General features: G+C 38.1%; 1 protein-coding gene and 1 pseudogene across 1 annotated transcript; one reads left to right on the top strand and one right to left on the bottom strand.

Moving 5' to 3' along the window:
* Positions 1-5,021: 5,021 nt before the first annotated feature.
* Positions 5,022-5,961, top strand: LOC119242667 (olfactory receptor 2T4-like; annotated as a pseudogene).
* A 15,977-nt stretch (positions 5,962-21,938) lies between these two features.
* Positions 21,939-22,874, bottom strand: LOC119242666 (olfactory receptor 14C36-like). The gene has a single exon (XM_037508183.1). It carries the CDS (start codon positions 22,872-22,874, stop codon positions 21,939-21,941), a length of 936 nt encoding a protein of 311 aa, XP_037364080.1.
* Positions 22,875-23,880: the final 1,006 nt, after the last annotated feature.

The raw sequence follows: 23,880 nt of genomic DNA, 5'->3' as shown, positions 1-23,880 counted from the left end.
CAAACTGGTAGGCAGAACTGAAGGAGCAATAGGGTGATTATATTATTGATGTTATTTTGCTGACCATTTTATTTTATTAATTCTTGACATTATTTCCTCAATTATTTGTTTATCATCTACTTTAATCAGAAAAGCTAATGCAATTTTCTTTATGAAATTCCTTCTTTTTAAAAGATTTTTTTTTATTTACACAATAGCTGGGGTATAGGCCAGAGGCAGGAGAGAGTGTGAGGATTCACCAGAGACAGAGTGGGGAGCACGACAGGTAGACAAACAGAAAGCACTGCTGAGGGAAGGAGCAGGAGTAAAAGGATTGGTCAGCTGCACCCTGTGGGAATCGAACCCAGGCTGCAGAGGCTGCCCACAGCTTCATGATGTTGCGCTCAACCCACTGCACCACAGGGGAGGCCCCCTTTGTGAAATTCTTACTATAATCCTTATTTATTCTAATACATTAGAAAATTTATTTTCATTTTATAATTATTGAGGAAATAAATAATACATATTATTAGAAGATTTGTTTGTTTTCCTAAGACTAACATTTTACAGAGGGAGAGAGCGACATTAATTTGAGAATGATTATTTCTGCCAGTAGAACACTGAAACAAATGTGTTAATCATAGTTATGTTTCCATGTTCAAACTAACAGGCGACCTAACATCAAAATTGCAAAATTTGGAGAGAGGGCTATGTTCCAAAAGATCTGAGGCACTTAGAGTTGTGTGTCCCACAGCTAATTGAGAGAAATTCCTCCCTCAAAGTAGTTTATTATATTAGAAACTTTCCACAAGAACTTGAATTTTTAAAATTTTGTGAATGGGTAAAATAAGTGCTTTACAAACTCGTGTGGAAGATTAAATGTGGTGCAATATAAACACTTGCTAGAAAACTCCATTTACAGATTATTTTTCTAACCACCATTATCAATGTTTCCCCAAGTTAAACATGCAACTAGATGTTCACAATATCAAACAATTGAACAAGGAATACATAAAATAAGCAATTTCCTTGCACAGCACGTATAGCATCCCTTGTCTGTGGGATGTTAGTTGTGACTTGATCATAGCCATCTCTATTTATCCAAGTGCATTAAGAATTTGCATAGTGTCCCAGGAGAACTCTTCTCTTCTTGCTCCATTCACCTAACAAACAACTTTGTGGTTTCAACATACTTTCAAAATTTCTAAACGTCTAAAGTTTCCCAGAAAGAGAAGTCAATATTCCTTCTTGTAGGTGAGAGCTTTGAAATTTAACTTTTAACACGTCAGAAATTGAAAGCTGCAGTGATTTAATCTTTCTATGAGAAAATGTAGAGGAAGCTATTATTATTTTATGGAAGGTCAGGTGTGTGTTGTGTGTACTGATCTTATTTCTATTAGAATTTTATTAAAAGTCAACCTCAGATAGCGTATTTTTGTGATATATGTATATATATATATATATATATATATATATAAAGTTTCTCCCTGAGTAAATGACTGTAACTCCATAAAAGTAATCAAGTCTACTATGACTTTGATTTTGCTTCAGTGTCTAACAGAGATGCAGACTATAAGCAGCATAGAGTCAAGAGAGAATTAAGAGTCAGAGACATCTGTGCTACCTGCTCCTCATTTTCATGAAAGATTGTTATGTGCATTTAAGACTACAACATTTGGAGAAATAATTAGTATTATCTGATAACTATCAGTGACCACTGAAATACTACTTTCACCCCGAGATTTAGATTTATAAGATGAATTTCATATAGTGGACATGAACAAGATGAGAGCCTTCACTTTAACAGGGTTACATAAGAAATATCTATGTTTTTTTATATATTTAAATTATATATTTATATAAAGTACACACTATACACACATTTTTTGGGGACTATAGAAATTATATTTAAGTGACCTATATATTTATGAATAAATACTGAAACTAAGGGTAAAGTAACATATTTTATATCTTAAGGAATAATACTAACAGTCATCTTTTACATAAATTCTGCACAGAAATTAAAGTAGCTATTAACTCTTTAAATTAATGAGACGTGTGCTTATTTTTCTGTAATCAGTAATATTAGAAGCAGTTTCATAATTTTTCCTTACTTAATCATCACCTGAGGTCCAAAAATATTTTCATCTTTTTTTTTTTTTATACTGGATAATGAAATAGTTTATGGTGAGAAGTTTGGGTCCATGATGTAGTCAGTTGAGATCAGACTCATTGCCACATGCCCATCAGGTCTCCACAGGAAAGCTAAAATTTTATTGAGGATTTTTGCATCAGTGTTCATAAGGGAGGTTGGCCTGTAGTTTTCCTTTTTTGTGTTGTCCTTGTTCAGTTTTGGTATTAGTGTAATGTTGGCTTCATAGTGTAATGTTGTCCCTTCCTTCTCAATTTTTTGGAAGAGTTTGTGAAGGATAGGCACTAATTTGTCTGTGAATGTTTGGTAGAATTCATTTGTAAATCCATCAGGTCCTGGGCTTTTGTTTTTGGGGAGGTTTTTGATTACTATTTCAATTTTGCTGCTTATAATTGGTCTGTTTAGTGTTCTATTTCTTCTTTATCTAGCTTTACGTGATTGTAGAGTTGTAGGAATTTGTCCGTCTCCTCTAGATTGTTGAACTTGTTTCCATACAACTCTTCATAGTAGTTACTGATTATTCTTTTTATTTCTGCTGTGTCCGTTGTGATTTCTCCTCTTTCATTTATGATCCTGTTTATTTGTGCTTTCTCCCTTTTTTCCTTTGTGAGCTTGGCTAGGGGTTTGTCTATTTTATTGATTTTTTCGAAGAACCAGCTCTTGGTTTCATTAATCGTTTGGATTGTTTTTTTTTTTAGTTTCAATTTCATTTATTTCTGCTTTGGTTTTTATTATTTATTTTCTTCTACTGGTTTTGGGTTTTTTTGTTGTTTTTTTTTTCTATATCTTTGAGCTTTGAGATTAGGTTGTTTGTTTGAGTTCTTTCTTGTTTCTTGATGTGAGCCTCTATTGCTATATATTTTCCTCTTATTACTGCTTTTTGCTGCATCCCATACATTTATGAAACTGGTGTCCTCATTGTCATTCAATTCAAAGAATTTTTTAATTTCTACTTTGATCTCCTTGTTAGTCCAGGGGTCTTCCAGAAGTGTGGGTTTCAATCTCCATGAGGTAGGAGAGTTCCTTGCCTTCTTTTTACGGTTTATTTCTAGTTTGATGCCTTCATTGTCAGAAAAGATGCTTGGTATGATTTCAATCTTGGTGTATCTGTTGATGTTTGTCTTGTGTCCCAGTATGTGATTGATCCTAGAGAATAATCCATGTGTGCTTGAGAAAAATGTGTACTCCGTTTTTTTGGGTTTAGTGTTCTATAGATGTCTGTTAAGCCCAAGCACTCTAGGTCCTTTTTTAGAGCTTTAGTGTCTTTACTTATGTTTTGTCTCATTGATCTATCCATTGTTGATAGTGGTGTGTTGAATTCTCCCACTACATGTCTGTTTTCAGAGATGACAATAGGTGTCTGATATATATTGGTGCTCCTTCGTTTGGTGAGTATATGTTAATGAGTGCTATTTCTTCTTGAAATATTGTCCCCTTGATCATAATGTAGTGACCGTTGGGGTCTCTTTTTATCTTTTTGAGTTTGAAGTCTGTTTTATCTGATATAAGTACAGCTGCTCCTGCTTTCTTTTTCGGTCCATTTGCTTGTAGGATTGTTTTCCATCCTTTAACTTTGAGTCTATATTTATCTTTTGTAGCTAAATGTGTTTCCTGGAGACAGCAAAATATTGGGTTTTGTTTCTTAATCCAGCCTGCAACTCTGTGTGTAAGGACCCTGACCTACTCCTGCAGTGTACACAAGAATAGTCTCACATAGCAATGAAAGAAATAATCTAAAAATTTCTATTTATATTTTCCCAATTCAGGGCCTCCCCGGTGGTGCAGCGGTTGAGCACTGGGTTGCGAAGCTGCCCGCAGCCTCTGCAGCACTGGTTCGATTCCTGACTGCTCCCCCACCACTGGCGGAGGGTCCCACATGGTGTGCAGACCTCTCCTGCTGCCCACTGCTCCCCTCAGCAGTGTACTTTGGTCCTTCTGCCTGTTCTGCTCCCCGCTCTGGCTCTGGTGAATTCTCTCACCCTCCCATGCTTCTGGCTGTACCCAGTGCTTGTATAAATAAATAAATCTTAAAAAAAAAAAACTTTAAAAAAATAAAATAAACATATTTTCCCAATTCAATACTTTCCAAATCCTTCTTATGTTGAATATGCACTGAAGACTTTTTTTTTTCCTTTTAAGATTTATTTATTTATTTATACGAGCACTGGGTACAGTCAGAAATGCAAGGAGGGTGAGAGAATTCACCAGAGCCAGAACAGGGAACAAAACAGGCAGACCCATGAAATACACTGTTGAGGGGAGCAGCGGGCGCAGCAGGAGAGATCTCTGTGCCATGTGGGACCCTCACAGGGAGCTGAGGATCGAATGGGCGCTTCAGAGGCTGCAGGCAGCTTCACAGCCCAGTGCTCAACTGCTGTGCCACCAGGGGAGGCCCTACACTGAAGACTTTTGTAAGATTCGGTTGGATTCTCAAAACAACAGGTTAGATTTATATTTGTATAACAAAAATGTTGGAGATAAATTTTTATTTTCTTTTTTCATTAATTTAGATTTTGTTGTTTTTTTTTTTTAAACTCAGCAGCTCTGCAAATACATTTTCAATATTTATGTTTATGAATGACAGTATTATTATTTATTAGGTTTTCTCATGACCTCAGTTTAGCAACATCAGTACGTCACCAATTCTTTTGACAACAATTGTTGAATCTTCATTTTCTGGTAATTCTTAAATCAGAAATGTTTGATAGTCTCTATACTTACATGGATAAGGAATGTATTCTGATTAGAAAAATCAGATTGGTGGACTCAAAAACCACACACAAACACACACATACACACACATTCAATAAACATTCATTTCAGGTGACCATTAACCCCAAAGCTCTCCTTGGAAATCTAGATGAAACTTCTTTGGAAAAACATGAATTAGATGGTCAACAATACTGAACAGTCTGATTTCATCCTGGTTGGACTCTTCAGTCAATTCAAATATCCAGCTCTCCTTTGTTTGATCATTGTTGTGATTTTCCTGATGGCTTTGTCTGGAAACACCATCCTGATCCTACTGATATACACTGATGTCTGTCTCCATACCCCCATGTACTTTTTTCATCAGCCAGTTTTCTCTCATGGACATGACCTACATTTCTGTCACTGTGCCCAAGATGCTCATGGACCAGATCATGGGTGTGGGTAAGATCTCCGTCCCTGATTGTGGGATACAGATGTTCCTCTATGTGACACTAGTGGGTTCAGAATTCTCCCTTCTAGCCGCCATGGCTTATGACTGCTATGTAGCCATCTGCCACCCCCTTTGCTACCCTGTCCTCATGAACCATAGTGTGTGTCTGCTCCTAGCATCTGGCTGCTGGCTCCTGGGCCCAGTGGATGGCTTTTTGTTCACACCCATCCATGACCTTCCCCTTCTGCCGATCCCATAAAATTCATCATTTCTTCTGTGAGGTTCCTCCTGTACTGAAGCTCTGCTGCTCAGACATCTCCTTCTATGAAATTCTCATGTACCTGTGCTGTGTCCTCATACTCCTCATGCCTGTGATAGTCATTTCAAGCTCCTATTGTTTTATCCTCCTCACAATCCACAGGATGAACTCAGCAGAGGGCCTGAAGAAGGGCTTTGCCATTTGTTCCTCACATATGACTGTGGTCATCCTTTTTTATAGGGCTGCCACTTACATTTACATGCTCCCCACTCCTACCGTACCTGTGAGAAGGACATGGTGCCTGTCTTTTATGCCAGACTCACTCCTGTGCTAAACCATTTAATCTGCAGTCGCTGGAATAAGGATGTTATGGGGGCTCTGAAGAAAATGTTGAATGGGAGACCTGTCTCTCAAGAAGCAATGAAATAGAAAACTGATATTAATGTGATTTTTCCTACTCTCCACACATCATAAGTTTATAATACTATGACAAAAGTATTATTCTTTATTCTTCATGCCATGGTGTCTCATCTCATTTTCACAACTTTTTTGAAAGACTTGTATATACTAGAAACTCTTCAATTGTCTTATCTCTATTCAAAATTATTATACAACCATATTGTATTGGAATTGCATTTACTGAAGTTGTAACTGCACTCTATTTCTGTAGAGGAAGACCATATTTTTAGAAAATATAAAATGAAAATACTTAGAGGAAAATGGTCATGCGATTCTATGAAATTTATTTAAGAGATGGAGAGAGTGACTCCAGGAACATGAGTCAACAATTTGTGTGTGTGTCGTCTCTTACTATTTTTATGTAAGTGTGTAAAATATTTCACATGTACAGAAAAAAATCAGCTTTCACCCATTTTTGAATTAGAGGTTTTATTGTATCTTATGGCACAATAAGTGACATCTTAAAAAACATGCTCATTTCAATGAAAAATTGAAATAATTTATCCCGTTATCTGCCTACATTTATTTGAGGCTACTTTGTTCCACATGACTCAACAGTGAAGGTTAGTGGGCAATGTGAAATTATTAGGATACAGAATTTTGTAAGGAATCTTAGGAAAACATACTCAGAATGGAAGGTAGACTTAGAGAAGACTCCTTGCACACTGTGACATCTGACTTGAGTTTTGAAGTATGCACTTTATTATACAAAAAGAGGCATTAAATCAAACATTAAGTTGATTACATAAATTTATCTTATGCTATATTCTAGTCAAAATAATAGCTAAATAAAATTAAACTATGAATACTATACTGTTGTTCCCACAGAATTTGAACCCGTCTTTCACTTGTATATACAAATAGATGCTACAAAATATATAATAACCCTTGAGGCTTAGGTAGAAAATGTACAGAGATAAGAGTGCATCAATTCTTCGTCACATGTCTTCATCACAAGTTTGATTAAACATAGAGTCTAAGAGCAGATCACAGAGGTCTGTGTAAAGAGGTCACTGGATGTTACTTTCAAATGACAATAAGAGGTTGGGGCTAAAGGCACAAGATACCATGGAAAATGCACAGCATGATCAAAAGCCAAGTGATTGATCAAATAAGACAGGTGATTTTCCAGTCATTCTTCTTTCCTGCTTTACAGATTCATATCTTGTCTTTCTGTGACCTACAGTTTTACAAATAGTAGTACAATGATCATACTTGCATTTTATAATTGTTACACTGAAGATAATCAGTTGGGGAGGTGTAAGACTGGAGGCAGTGAGATCAGGTGAGTGAGGATGCTGAGCTGAATGTTATTAATCTAAGTGGAATGGACTATGTTTTAACACCAAGGGGATGTGGTGTGGAGTAAGAGATAGATATTTTAAGTATGTGAGGGCTTTTTGATCCCATTTCATATAACCATAGACACAGTTGGAATCTACTATTTTCCAATGGACTTGACCAACTTGGGAAGAATCATGTATCTTCCAAAGTAAAGAGTCTATTTTCTTCTGACACATTTAATTAGTTCATGGTTGTTAAACAAGGATCTTGGGGTGTTTGGGGAAACTATGTTTCTAACATTTGTGGTACAGTAAAATATAATGAATAAAATATTCCCTCCAGGGCCTCCCTGGTGGCGTAAGGGGTTAAGCACAACACTGTGAAGCTACCTGCAGCCTCTTCAGCACAAGTTAGATCCCTGGCAGGCCAGGGAGCAACACACATGGCACAGCAGACCTCTCCTGACTTGCCTGTTGTTCACCTCAGCAGTGCATTTCAGTCAGTCAGCCTGTTCTGTTCCCCACTCTGTCTCTGGTGAATCCTCTCACCCCCCACACCTCTGGCCTGTACCACAGTTCTTGTATGCATAAATAAATAAATCTTTAAAAATTAAATAAAATAAAATATTCCCTCCATAAAATTAAAGCAGTTAACAAGTATATATAATTTCTTAATTTATTGGGCCATAATGTGACACAAATTTGATTGTTATGTTTATAACACTCAACACATAGGAAACAATATCAAACAGCAACAACAAAAAATATGGTGGGGGACCATAGTCTCCCAAACATTTTTTAATTACTCCAATTCAAAGCAAACTATTTAAACCAGTTTTTAAGGGAATTAATTTCTTTTAGATATTATGTTCAAAATGCAATTTTCCATAACACCCATTAACAAGAATTGACAGTAATAATGTTGTTGGGAAGATTCTTTGTCAAATTTTATATCGTATCTAATATTATATTCCTAAACATAAGATCTAGGCATCCAGGAGGAAAGAGGGAGGGAGAGGGATACAAGAAAGGATGGAAATTGGGGAGAGAATACAATGGAATATGGAAGTGGATATTGGCTGCTTTGGAGGTGGGAAAGCTACAGTGAATACACATAAAGAGAGAAATCCTGTACCATCAAAATATTAACAAGGATGTTAAACAATAGTACCTCATTAAATTAATTAATTAACAAACCAAAAAATCCTAGATGTAGAGAAACAGTTAGTTACAGCTTAACATTTCTTGCACCTGCAGTGAGAAAAGTGAAATAGAATGATTGCTGACACTTAGATGCACTTGCTTACAGGGCCAGATACGCACCTGCACTCTGAAATAGTTTAGTATTTCAAAAGTTCTTATTTATTCATGTGTATATGTTCATGACACCACCAGCATTTGATAACAAGGCCTCAGTTTTTGACATATACAAAAAGCTGTTAAGGACTATAACTAGAAATCTACATTCAAATTTAGCCATTAACTAACAAGGATTTAGACAAGTTTCATTGATTTTTATAAATTTCTGTTTTCTTTTTAAAAAATATTTATTTTTTTATGCATACAAGAACTGAGGTATAGGCCAGAGGTGTGGGGGGGTGAGAGGATTCACCAGAGACAGAGTGGGAACAGAACAGGCAGACTGACTGAAATTCACTGCTGAGGGGAGAAGCAGGCAACACAGGAGAGGTCTGCTGTGCCATGTGGGTAGCTTCCTGGTGGGCCAGGGATCAAACTTGTGCTGCAGAGGCTGCAGATAGCTTCATAGTGCTGTGCCACCAGGGAGACCCCCACTTTTTGCTTTCTTACATGTTTAAAGGATAAAATTTGAAGCAATAGAATAGACAAAATGCTTTAATAGGATTGGCTAAGAAATGGGGCTTATTAAAAATAATATAAAAAAATTGGTTACTTGTCCCTCCGCCTTTTGGGTGTTTTGGTCAATGAGAGATCCCAATAGATGATAGCAAGGTAGGAACAGACAGAGGTTTGGGTATTTATTTCCCCAACACTGTCACTACCAGGCAGATATTGGCAGTGGCCAAGTTCATTCATCTGGGGTACAGTCTCTAAAGATTTTTTTATTTATACAAGAACTGGGATACAGGCCAGAAGCTGGGAGGGTGAGAGGCTGCAAACAGCTTCACAGCGCTGGACTCAACCCGCTGTACCACTGGGGCGGCCCTCAAATGAAGTCATTTTCACTGAAGCTTCATCTGCTGTGAATTCTGGTAACTGCTTATTTTTTCATGTCATTCAGAAACAAGGGTGGAGAGGCTTCCTCTTATTGCCTTTGTATCAGTCTCCACACCTTGATGAAATTATTTACCCTCACCCACCTCTTTTCTGTCTTCATCTTGATGTAATCACTCATTGATATTGGATGCATATTGCAGTTTTTGCCAATATTAATTACATCTAGATAATATGTGAGGAATTACATATTTATTATTAACTTTGATTTAGCATCTTTCTATCTGTTATCTAAAGATTTTCGTAAGTTCTGAATTACACATTTTATAAGATTATTTGGATTCTGTTGTTTGTCCTCTAACTTCTTCCTTTTATATATTATTCATAATAATGTATATCCTATATAAGCTTATATAAATTTATACTAGATGCGTAGTATCTTTCCAAAAGTGATGCTTCAAAATATGCCAACATTTTTCTGTGCCGTGATTTCTTTATGGTGTCAATATGACGATTATTTATGGCTAAATATTCTAATATTATAGAAATTGACTTCCACATTTTTCTCTCTTTTGAAAATATCATATATAATGTTTTAATCTTCACGGTATTCGTTTAGTATATTGTGAGACAGATATCTAATTTTATTTTAAAAGATAGTTTTCTTAGAAATACCACATACAGCGATTCAATCACTTTTCACATAAAACTCATGTATTCAGATCTCCCCACAAACTACTGAGACATAAAAAGGACCTAAGATCTACTGAACTACCTTGGGGGGAGGGGCATTCAGGCACACCTGTGAATCCAGAGAGATGTAGGTGTAGAAGATATAGATAGATAGATAGATAGATAGATAGATAGATAGATAGATAGATACAGATAAATATAGATATATAGCTATATACATGTGAAAATGGCAAATAGAATTGTTTCTCTTGGTATATATTTATAGGTATATGTAATAGGTCATACACTTCTCAGTTTTACTAACTATATCTAAATTATTATATAGTTTGAAATTTTCTAATATTTGTATTCATAAATCCCAGAAATATTTAGAAAGCATTAGAAGAGAGATGCACTGCTCTAGCTCTTTTTTTTTTTTTAAGATTTATTTATTTATTTATACAAGCACTGGGTACAGTCAGAAGCACGGGAGGGTGAAAGAATTCACCAGAGCCAGAGCAGAGAGCAGAACGGGCAGACAGAAGACACTGCTGAGGGGAGCAGTGGGCATGGCAGGAGAGGTTTGCCACGGCAGGCGAGGTCTGTCACGCCATGTGCGACCCTCGCTGGCAGCCGGGGATCGAACCAGCGCTGCAGAGGCTGCGGGCAGGTTCACAGCCCAGCGCTCAACCGCTGCGCCCCAGGAGAGCCCCTGCTCTAGCTCTTGAAGCTAAGCAGTTAGTAAAACAAATCCCTCAAGAATTTTAGGACATTATGATGAGGACTCTATACACACACACACACAGAGTCTAACTATAACATATATATATATGTGTGTGTGTGTGTGTGTCTATAATGTTATATGGTCAAATAAATAAACATAAATCATAAAATAGAGTGACTAATAGTTGCTATATTAGAGAGTCAGTCATCAAGGAAAACTGGTAAATATCACTTGGTCAGAGATAAGAGTATGGAAGAAAAATTCAAACATGTTTATTATGTTGTTATAATGGGGAAGTGGTAGCTCCACCAGATGCTACATTTCCAAACCCCCCTTACACATAAGAGAACAAATTTATTGCCACAAGTGGGAAGTGAGATACTGGTCATTTCTGGTCTGAAGTGGTTTGGAAAGTGGTGCAAGATTCTCCACTCTTTTATTGTTTTGTCTTCTTTGAATTTAGGAGAATCAGAAAAGGACTCACATTAGAAGGAAGGAATTAAGACCCTGTAGAAAAAAAAAAAGTTATTCCACAAAGAATGTCAACATTTGATGTTGCCTAAGGCAAAATAAACTCTAGGTAAAGTTACTAAAATTCAAGGATGTTTGTTGGAGAACCTGGGATAATTAAAATATCTAATACAGGAGGTTTTAACTTGGACAGTTACTAAAATTTGTAAAAATGTAAACTCATCTACATAGGAGGTAAATGGTGAGAAGGTGGATTTCAGGGCCAGAAATGAGCACTGTCACTGTTATAACAGCCTTCATGACACACAAGAATGTTTTCCAAGACCCCCAGTGAATGCCTGAAGTCATGGACAGTACAAATCGTAGCAAACCCAATGTATGCAATGTTTTTTCCCTATATTACCAATGAGAAAGTCTAATATGTACATTATGTAAATAAGAGATTAATAACAATAGCTTATAATAATATGTAGCAATCATAACACTACATTACAATAAAATGTGACTATGGTTGTCACTCTCTGTCTCAAAATATTTTGGTGTACTTAGTATTTTTGGAAAACAATTAACCATGGGTGTAGGGTAAATGATTGTCAGGCTTTTCTGCCCTCCAGCCATTAGCATCAATGATGGACCCCTGCAGCCTTGAATACATGCCTGATGGTAGGCACCTGAATTTTGTTACATTGTTATATTCAGTTGTATTGTTTACTTTTGTGGGCCATGGCTGCAGTATTTATATTTGTCATGGGAAAACTTACAGAGTAGTGGGAGAGAGCCCAGTAAAGAGTGAAGTTTTGCCGGGGACTGGGAAGCCTGCTGTCCTCCTGGCCCCCCAGAGCTTCTGCCTGCTGTGTACCTGGTTGCCATACTATATGTAAAACCTCAATAAAAGCCTGGAAAAGCCACCGAGGGCTCCCAGACTCTCCGTTACACATCTGCTTGGATCATAGAGAACCAGCTCTACTTTCCTGGCACTACAATGTATAACTGAAACTGTGGATAAGAGGGAACTACTGAAAAAAGAAGGGGGTGTGGGGGCAACTGCATATAGTATTTAAACATTTTTTGAAATAGCTGCCTGTGATAACTTAGAGAGACCTTGGGCCAACTGAGTTGGTGGTTGTAGATCTGGGTAGAAAATGGTTTTACTGCTGCTGGTTGCCTTTGATCTAGGTCAAAACAAAGAGCAGCTGAGGGAATAATCAGCCAACATGTGTGTGTGTGAGTGTGTACATATATGTATATATGTACACATATGCACATGCATGCAGAAATAGAGCCAGAAATTCAAGATTTTGCAGTTTGAAAATAAATCTACTTTTGTACTCTGAGTTATGGAAAGGGATTTAAAAAGGTTTGGATAAAACACTTTCATTTGTGTGATAATGTTTCAGTCAAACTTCTCAGAAGAAGATCAGATGAAGAATTTGGGTTTTACATGTATTGCTTCAGAGCATTTCAAAAGGACAGTTTCTGTGGAGAGAAGCACTGGGGATTATGGTTAAATACATCAGTCTTCAGTATTAGTGTTTTAGAAAACAACTATGTAGATACTGGATTCTGGAATTTACTGGAAGCAGACAAATAAGAATATATATTTGATATTGTCAAATCATCCAGGAGACTATGAAAATAAACTTATAAAAACATTTAAAACTACACAAAAAAATCCCTATTGATTACTTCAACTACACAATAGTCACTGCAGTACAAGTACTTGAAAGCAGTAAAGCCCTCAAAGAAGTCATATCCCTCCATGTTCTCTTTAACTGTAGTTAACTGTGGTCATGGAAAAGATAGAACCTATGACAAAATGGAGTCATGGAGCTTCAGAAATCAAGGAGTGAGGTCTCTGTCTTGGAGATCAGACTGTGTGTGTTCTGAAGGAGCCTCCATGTTAATTGTGTTTGTATATCACATGAATCAGTATTTTGTATCCACTTCTGGTAGCAGACAGAGGGGAGATGTTTTACACTTAAGTTACCAGACCAAGAAAACTCAGATTTTGACTTTGTTTCATGAAGAAGATATGTTCTATATTTTTTAGGAGTGTTTTATGACTAAAGTGGCTAAATATGGCAGAAATGGGCAGTGCTCTAATGAAGATGGATGCTCTTTTTTTATTTATGTGGTGATCAATTGGATTTTGTGAGAGCAGGCCAAGAGTCTGAGGACCCCAGGCAGGCTCTTCCTCATTTTGTCTTAGGTGAGGAAAGAATTCAATGTCGACACCAAGCTTACAGAAAAGCAAGAGATTTATTGATAAGTAGGGAGAAGAAAAGGAAAACTCTCCGAGCAGATATGGGTACTAAATAGGTAGCCACAGAGGTGGCAAGAAGCAGGTGCTTATATAGGTTCAGTGGGCAAGGAGTGGGGGTTTGGCCATTGGGTATCTCAGAGTTGTGTCTCTTGCTGATTGGCTAGGCCATATCCGGTCTCCTAGGCTACCACAGCCCACTGAGTTTTCCCATGTTACCCATCTTACTTTTCGAAATCAGCTTAGGTCTGTTGCTATTTTGCTATTATGTGGTGTTCTGAACATTCCAGTTTTAATGGAACTGTGGGGGGGAACAGTTCTGCTCTGCAATTTTTTTCCCAATCAGGCTGATAAATAGACTTGGGGCTTGGGACAAACTGTTTGTAACTGATTACCTGTGCCCATTTCCTAAATTCTTCCTTCAGAGATATACCTATCTGTACACGAAGTGTGTGTCCAGTTAATGACACATGCCCCTTTTTTGTTTGTTTGTTTGCTTTTAGTTAAGACCATATGGACATAACCTATGTCAGGATATAAGCATTCTGTGATTCTGTGTAAGGGGACATCATGTGGAGTGGCAGTGGCAGTTTCCCCTGTGACAGGATATCCTGATGCACATCAGTAAAAGGGCTATTGTTAACTTCTGGGTATGAGCCTCCATTCCCACTTTATCTCTTTGTCCTTGGGTGAAGGCAGACTATAACAATCTGTATGGCCAGATGCAAGATACCCAAAGAAGCATTTGATAAGAGGGAGCTGGATATTTGATCACTTCATGCATCAGCACCACATCACTTAAATATCTACTTCATAGAAGGAATTATATTCTACCTCAGAAGAGTTAAATTGGCACTTCCCAAAGAAGACACAGAGCTCGCCAGCAGGCACATGGATAAATGTTCATCATCACTAATCATCAGGGAAATGCAAATCAAAACCAAAATGAGATACCATCTCACACCAGTGACAATGGCCCATATCAAAAACAAAAGAAACACCAATTATTGGCAAGTGTGTGGAGAAAAAGGAGCCATCTTACATAGTTGGTGGAAATGTAGCCTGGTCTAAATCCTACCAAAGTATGTGGAGGTTTCTCAAAAGACTACAAAAGGATCTGCCACAAGCCCCAGTAATTCCACCCCTAAGTATCTATCCAGAGAATACAAAAACAGTAATTTGAAATGAAACCTGCATACCTGTTTATTGCAGCAGTATTTACAATAGCCGAAATATGGAAACAACATAATATCCAAAAACAGATGAATGGATCAAGAAGATATGGTCTGAACAATGGGATATTATTCAGCAATCAAAAAAGATAAACTCATGTCATTTGGTCAATGTGGATAGTTCTAGAAGGGATTATGCTAAGCAAATTAACAGAGGAGAAATATAAATACTGAATAGTGTCACTTATATATGAAATAGAGATAAACCAAATAAAGGGTCAAAGACAAATATTAAAACCAACTCTTGAGGGGCCACCCTGGTGGTACAAGGGGTTAAGCCTGTCTCAGCACTCTCAAGCTGTCCACAGCCACTGCAGCACAAATTCAATCCCCAGCCAGGGAACTGACCCACATCCTGCAGCAGACCTCTCCTGTCTCCCCTGTTACACCCCTCAGCACTGTATTTCAGTAGATCTGCCTGTTCTGCTCCCCAAACAATGTTTGCTTTCCCCCCACCTCAGGTGTAGTCCCCATAGAATTTCCTTCACCAGTGCTCCAGTGTACCATCACCACAGTCTCCTGTGCTCCTTCCTCCCTCTCTCTGATCCCTCTCCCTCCTCCTCCCCTGGTTTATAATTGTTTGTTTATTTTTGATTTGTTTGTTGTGTTTTGTATTGGTATTATTTTTCCCTGATACCTTATTTGGTTCCCCTATATCCCTGCTATAAGTGAAACCATCCAATATTTTTCTTTTTCCTTATGACATTTCACTGAACATAATTTCTTCTAGCTCCATCCATGTTGCTGCAAATGACATGAGTTTATCTTTTTGATTGCTGAATACCAGTATTCCATCGTGTGTATATGGCATCTTCTAGATCCAGACATCTATTTTTGGGCATTTGGGTTGTTTCCAGGTTTTACCTATTTTAAATAATGCTGCAATAAATATAGGGGTACAGGTATTCTATTGAATCAATGTTTTTGTTTCCTTTGGGTAGATCCCTAGGAGTGGAATTGCTGGGTCATATGGTAACTCCATTTTTAGTAGACTGAGGAAACTCCACACAGCTTTCTTTAGTGGTTGGACCAGTTTACACTTCCACCAGCAATGTAGGAGAGTTCCCTTTTCACCAAATCCTAGTCAACATTTGTTGTTGCTAGCTTTTTTTTTTTTTTTTTTTTTTAAAATATATATGTGCCGTTCTTAATGGTGTAAGGTGGTATCTCATTGTGGTATTGATTTGCATTTCCCTGATTATAAGGTGTGTTGAACATTTTTTTATATGCTTGTTGGCCATTTGAATTTCCTTTTTGGAGAATTGTCTTTAAGTTCTTCTGCTCATTTCTTGACTGGATTGTTTACTTTGTTTATGTTTTTGTTTTAATTTATCTTTTTTAATTTACATTTTATTTTTTATTTATTTTTTATTTTTTACATCATTGTTTATTTTAAAATAATATTTGCTTTCCCTCACCCCCTCAGTTGTAGTCCCCATAGAGTTTACTTTGTTTTTGTTGAATCGTGTGAGTTCTTTGTATGTCTTTGTGATCAATCCCATATCAGTTGCATGGAGTGCAAAGATTTATACTGGAGGTCCTAGCCAGAACAATAAGACAAGAGAAAAACATACAAGGATTCCAAATAGGGAAATAAGTAAAATTATCAGTATTTGCAGACAATATGAAAATATCCATAGAGAACCCTAAAAACTACACAGAAAACTAATCAAAATAATCAACCAGTTTATTTAAGTAGTAGGATACAAAATCAACACACAAAAATCAGTAGCCTCCCTATAAACAAACAATTAATCTGAAGAAGAAATAAAAAAATACCCCTTTTATGATTGAAACAAAAAATATATGTAAAATACTTGCGAAAAAAAAACTAATAAAAGAGGTGAAGGATATTTGCAAAGAAAATTATAAAACACTGTTAAAATAAATAGAAGAAGACACAAAGAAATGGAAAGACATTCCCCTGATCATGGATTGGAAGAATTAACATTAGTTCATATTTTCTTAAATCTTTAAGAGATTTGACATTAGCTCATAAACATAGCTAGATTGATTTCCCTAATAATACAGGGATGTTTTTCTGCTAAAAGTTGGCTGCAAATATGAAAAACACAAGGCAGGATTAGTGTTGATGAAGTCACGAGGGTTCTGTGTGCCTGGAGACAATGTATATGGGAGACAATGTGTACTGTGTACAGCACAATTAACCCCATAGCAATCAGTAGGGCAAGATTATAAAAAAAGATTTTATTCTAACTGATACAGAAAGTAGCAAGAAATATTTAGAAAAAAAAAATTTATAAAGAGTAAGGGATATTTCTATATGGAAAATTAAGTGAAAGTATAGGAGAAGTAATTGGGGTAAGAGGGCACTGTGTATAAAACTGATTTTAAGGCTCTTTCAATTATAAAAGCAACATAATTTACTGATGTTCTGATATATTTGAATCAAATATTATTGATTTGCCATTTGTTTACAGAACACTATGATTTTGGAATTATACTTTCATACCTCAACTTGTACACATGCTGATACTCAGATTTGTTTTTTATAAGTTTATTTGTAGATAATGAACTTTTTTCTTGCACTATTGATAAATTTTGTACAATATTTGATTTCTTCCCTCAGGTGTAGTCCCTATACTTCTCCCACCACCACAGCACCTGTGATCCAACACCATAGTCCCTAGTGCTCTTCCCTCCTCTGTTTGTTTGTTTTTTTTTAAGATTTATTTAATTATGCATACAAGAACCAGGGTACAGACCAGAGGTGTGGGGTGTGAGAGGATTCACCAGATACAGAGTGGGGAACAGAACAGGCAGACTGACTGAAATACACTGCTGAAGGGAGCAGCGGGTGAGTCAGGAGAGGCCTGCTGCACCATGTGGGTCACTCCCTGGCAGGCTAGGGATCGAACTTGTGCTGCAATGACTGGCAGTCAGTCCTACTGATCTGCTCCCCACTCTGTCTCTGGTGAATCCTCTCACTTCCCACATCTCTGGCCTAGACCTCAGTTCTTGTATACATACATAAATAAAAATAAATCTTTAAAAATATGAAATTGGATATAAGACCCCAAACCATAAAATACAATGGAGAAACATAGCCAAAACACTTCATTACTTAAACTTCACAGACATCATTGTGAATTTGTCCCCAACAGTGAGGAAAACTCAAATGAATGTAAAAACTAGGATTTCATCAAACTGAAAAGCATAGATCCCTGGGCGTTTGGGGACCTCAAGGAGAGGAACTTAGTGAAAGATACAGGTATTGTAGGCAAAGTCTGATGGTAAGACCTTAAGATGGTCCCCTACCCTAACAAGCAGACTGTTAAGAGCTCAGTCTGATGGCCCTCCCCGGAGGTGCAGCGGTTGAACGCTGGGTTGCGAAGCTGCCCGTGGCCTCTGCAGCGCCGGTTCGATCCCTGGCTGCTCCCCGGCCACTGGAGGAGGGTTCAGCATGGCGCGCAGACCTCTCCTGCCGCCCGCTGCTCCCCTCAGCAGTGTACTTCAGTCCTTCTGCCTGCTCTGCTCCCCGCTCTGGCTCTGGTGAATTCTCTCACCCTCCCGTACTTCTGACTGTACCCAGTGCTTGTAGAATTAAATAAATGAATAAACAAATAAATAAATAATTCTTAAAAAAAAAAAAGCTCAATCTGAGATTCCTCAAGAAAAGTTCCAGTAAAGTCAATTTGAAATGTACGAAATTATATTTTGTTATTGTTGTGCTTATGCAAAAGAACTGGCCAAGTTTACTTACATTAGACTTAACTTGCAAATGATTTTACTGAAATTATTTGGTAGATCTGGAATGAGGGTAGAGAGAAGTTGTTTCAATTTTACATCACTTTCTGGTCTTCAGTGTTTTTTGTTTGCTGATTTTTCCTGTAAATTGCACCAGGTTCCAACATTTTTAATATCTAACATTTTGCGTGTTTGTGTCTGACAGTTTATAGCATCCCACAGACATCCTTTTGCATAACTACTGTCCTGGTGATCAGGTTCTGCTGAAAATTTGGAAAGTGGGAACATCAGATCTGTTGGCTGGTTGGTGGACTTTTCCATGGAAGTACTCTTGGTGACAGAAATGGCAGTAAAGCTTGTTGGAGTCCAGTCTTGGATAAACTACATCAGAGTGAAGAAAATGCCTGAAGATCAGTGGACATCCAAGAGAGTGGAAGATTTAAAACTGACTTTAAAAAGACAATACTGTTTATAATTGTATTAATAACTTCCCCTTTATCCCTCTGGGGAAATATACCATTCAGACAGGAATGATATGTCTGGGTGTATCTGGACACAATGTTCTAAAATATCCCTGACATTTGCCTTGCAGGTGAGACTATGCTGAGCAGACCTTCACATCATACTGAAACCATGCATGGGTAGGGAGACAAAATGTCATAGTTGTTGGGATTTCACCCAACAATGGCATTTGCAGGACACAACTCAGGCTCAGGGTTCAACAAAGACAGGGCACCTAGCTCAGGGCCAATGGTGGCATTCAGCAGGCAGTGTCAGGGACAGAGTTAGAGGTCAGATCTGTGAAGGAACAGTGCCGGAGGACAGGGGTCAGTGTTACAGCTCTATGAAGTTCTTCTCAGGAGAGAATCCAGATAAACTTGATGGATCCAAAACCTCTGGAGGCTGGTTTATATACTCTTCAAGGTGCCCACCTTTCAAACCTGATTGGTCCATTTTACTTGACTGATAGCATTGGGAACTCTAATCAACTTTGTCTGTTTACGGTCACAAATGTTTGATTGGTGCTGATAAAACTGCCCCAGTGTATCCAACCTGACCTATAATGTGGATGGGTTTCAAAACTGAACATCAGGAGCCCCTGTGTCACTAGTGTAAGTTCCAACCTGATTGGTGAAACGGAAACTCCAATTAGATTGGTCCATTTTGAATCCTGTGTTTATTTCATGAGTTCTTCTGACAATATGCCAGGATGGATCCAGCTTTGAGTCACAGACTCAGATTCATCCAGACTCTCTCCTGAGAAAATCTTCATGGAGCTGTAACACTGATTGCTGTTCACAAGCACCTTTTCTGATTTGACCTCCAACTATGCCTCTGACATTGTCTGCTGAATGACACTATTGGCTCTGTGCTAGGTGTTTCTAAAAGAACTGTTTGCTATTGGTTTTATGCCCAGCATCTCTAAGAACTATAAACTGGTCTTTGACTCTGATACATCTAGCACCAACTCCTGGGGCAGTTGTCACATGTCAGTCCAATATATTGTGCTTCCTAGCCAAACTTTTGAATTGCTGCTCCCAGCTTCCATGGTGCCAACTCTGGAGAGATCTTTGCAGAGACCTTTGGCCTTCAAGAGCATCTGCTTTTGAGAATTTTGATCTTTGAGAATTTTGATCTTTGAGACCTACAACCATGGGGACCTTCATATCTGATCTTTGCTTCAAACCACAGCTTCACCATTGCTACTGCCTCTGGCCTTGCCTATAATGCTTTCCTCTCTCCCAAATTCTCTACCTCTATCCCTTGTAAATAAACTGCATTGTTGTTGAACTCTGAGCCCAAGTTGTTCCTGCAATTGCAGTTGTAAGTATATGGGACCCACCAACCATGACATTTTGCATCCCCATCCTTGAGTGGTTTCAGTGCCTTGTAAAAGCATGGTGTGCATTGCACTCATGAATCTTGTTTCAACACTTAGATAAGCCCATGACTAACTTTAATATCTATAATCGAGGGAGGGGGGTCAACTGTAACTAAAAGGTACAGGGAAATGTTCATGTTAAAATTGGCGAATGTCTCACCTGCCAAAGAATGTGTTATTTTCTCAGGATTTAAGAGAGATTGTTTGGATTTGGACACAGAAAATATCATGACTTGTAACACTACCTTCCTGTGTCCTTTGTGGTAGCCCATTTAAAATTATTGGTGAGATTGTTCCTATAATACAACAAGATGGCCTAGTCCTTCATACCAGCAAACATCGCTGGAGGGCCCTGCATAATTGGAGGGATCACAATATTTGTGACCCAGAAAGCCCACATAACTCAGGAATTGAGAAAGAAAACTGAAATTTCCATCCCACGAACTTGCAATGACAACTTGCACTTGTGTAATACAGCCAACTATGTCTCTATAACTATTTTTTTTATGACACATGTTATGGTAAGATTCTTAAATGCAGAAACAGAACACCTGGCTTGCATAATGGTCACAGCCCTGAATGCAGCATCCCAAGCCATTGGGGCCATTGAACTGGAACTAGACCAGGTCAAGGAAGCCCTCCTAGAGCAACAGGGATACTGGACTTCTTACCACTGAGGCACAACCATGTAATGTGAAGAATTTAAAGGGCAGTGTTGTTTTAACCTATCTGCCGATGCTCAACTTTTTGAACAAAACATTAGGACTATTCATGCTATTGTCTCAGACAAAAATGTGGGTGAAATTCTCTGGCTTTGGCTTATCTTTCTTAACCTCCTGGCTCCCAAGCATCATGGGTCTGAGGGTGGCTTTTCTTATCTTTTCGCTGTTTTGTTTTGTTTTTTTTTTTTTTTCTCTTTGGCATACTGCTTGCTGCTACATGCAGTGCAGCATCCTGTGCCAAAGGAGACACAGCCACAGACCTGGACACCTGGTCTCAAGTACATCTAATACTTGAGGGTGATGATATGCACAGGGTGTCATCTTTAACCTAAAACAAACCTTTTAGATATGAATTACTTACTGATTGGGAGTAGGGTTTAATAAGGGTAATTGGAGGGAATATGGCCTGTCTACTTTGAGTTAATTTTCCAGAACACATCTGGAAGAGTGGTTTCAACTAGTACTATCAGAAGATCAGACTCAGCTCACTTGGATGTGCTTGAGACCAGGTGCCCAGGAGAACAATAAGAAGTTCTGGAGATTGAATATCATGAGCTCCTGGCAGGGGCGAAGATCTTCTTACTGCTGAACAGTTTTTTTTTTTTTTTTTAATCCACTGTAAAAAAAAAAAACAACTGGAAATTAAGGTAGTTTCTTTTGAGTGTTAACCACCAATCTTCCACATTGTTGGCTGTCTGAAAAAAACACAGTTTATAAGATTCAATTATTTTCTCTACTTACTGGCATTTGGGGGATACAGGCAGCCCAAACTCTGGACATCTGGTAATATTAATATATATTTATAATTTTTCAGCATAAATTTTTCTTAATATTATCTTCTTCATAGTTTCCTTTATCTGTTTATTTCTAAGACTGTAGATGATGGGATTCAAAAAGGGTGGAACTATGGCATAAAATACAGAAAGAATCATGTCTCGAATTGATTCTGTTGTAACTAAGGGCTTTAGATACACATAGCTACCAGAACTGAGGAAGACCGTGACTACAATGATGTGAGGGACACAGGTGGAAAAGGCTTTTCCTTGCTCTCTTGCTGGAAACTTGAGCACTTTAGAAAATATTCGAATATAAGATATTGCAATGAAAATGATGCAGCTGCCACCAACCCCCATGATAGCGATAAAACTTAAGAGCTCATTGCCGAAGGTGTCAGAACATGAGAGCCTCAGCAGAGAGGGGACATCACAGAAGAACTGATAAATCACATTGGACTGGCAGAAGGACAGGCGGAACGTGTTGCCAGTGTGCACACCTGCATAAATGAGACCACTAACCAGGGAGACTAGTGTCATCCTCACACAAAATTCATGATTGATTATGATTGGGTAGTGGAGGGGCTGGCAGATGGCCACATAGCGGTCATGGGCCATGATGGTAAGGAACAGAAGTTCCACACATGCACAATAAATGACCAAGAAGATCTGACTTGCACACCCAACCACCGAAATGGCCCGGTTGTTAGTGAGAAAGTTGACACAGGCATTTGGGACAGTGACAGAAATGTAGCACATGTCTAGGATGGACAGATTTCTGAGAAAGAAGTACATGGGTGTGTGAAGATTCTGGTCAAGTATAGTGGCAGTGATGATAATAAGATTTCCTATGAGAGTAGCCAAGTACATCAGAAGGAATAGCATGGAGTGCAGCAATCTAAGTTCCCACCTATCAGCAAAGCCCATGAGGAGAAACTCAGTCACCATGGTGTAATTGGCCATTTTCTGTAAATACTTGGTGACCTGGAAAAAAAAAAAAAGGGATTAAAACCATGAAACATATAAGAATGATTAATAAAATGCCCTAAATATTTTCCTTAAAAATGTCTCCTTATATTTTATAAAGTGGTAAGTTGTGGGTAGTGAAGGTCCACTAATTATGATTTGATCTGCTGCAGGTATTACCACTCTGCAAAGACAATATAGCAAAGAGTTAAGGAGGTAGCTCTCAACTTCTATTTTCTTCATCAACTGCTCATTGTGGTTGAGAAATTCCTGTAGTAATAATCTGCTCATAACATTTAAGTACATTAATACAATTTACTAATAAAGAAACATTCTCAAAATACTAAAGTTTGGGCCTCCCCTGGTGGCACAGGCAGTTGAGCGCAGTGCTGTGAAGCTGTCCGCAGCCCCTGCAGCGCTGGTTCAATCCCGGCCAGAGGGTGAGAATCCCACATGGCGAAGCGGACCTCTCCTGTCTTGCCAGCTTCTCCTCTCAGAAGTGTATTTTGTCAGTCTGCCTGTTCTGTTCCCTGCTCTGTCTCTGGTGAATCCTCTCACCTTCCAGCATATCTGGCCTGTACACGGGTTCTTAAATAAATCTTTTTTTTTTTTTTAAAAAAAAGCTAAAGTTTTATATTTCAATAAAGCTTAATTAAAAAAAAATTCATGATTTGTGAGGACCTTCCAAGTCTTTCTCCAATTTCAAATTTTCCTCCCTTGATCCTTGTTTGACAACACTGATTATTCCTGCCATGTCAAACGGTGACACTGAGTCATATTTTATTTTTTAAAAGATTTATTTATTTATGCATACAAGAACTGGGGTGCAGGCCAGAGGTTCAGGGGGTGAGAGGATTCACCAGAGAAAGAGTGGGGAACAAAATAGGCAGATGCACTGAAATAAACTGCTGAGGGGAGCAGTGGGCAAGACAGGAGCGGTCTGCTGCATCATGTGGGTCACCTCCCTGGGCAGGGATCGAACTCTTGCTGCAGTGGCTGAAGA

This window comes from Talpa occidentalis, unplaced genomic scaffold, assembly GCF_014898055.3.
Source record: "Talpa occidentalis isolate TD23 unplaced genomic scaffold, MPIMG_talOcc4v2.1 talOcc4.13, whole genome shotgun sequence".
Taxonomy (NCBI): domain Eukaryota; kingdom Metazoa; phylum Chordata; class Mammalia; order Eulipotyphla; family Talpidae; genus Talpa; species Talpa occidentalis.
The sequence above is the reverse complement of the archived record's forward strand: the minus strand, read 5'-3'. Positions and strand labels throughout refer to the sequence as shown.

What these genes read in the sequence shown, in the direction of transcription:
- LOC119242666 (XM_037508183.1), bottom strand. Translation starts at nt 22,874, where the DNA reads ATGGCCAATTACACCATGGTGACTGAGTTTCTCCTCATGGGCTTTGCT.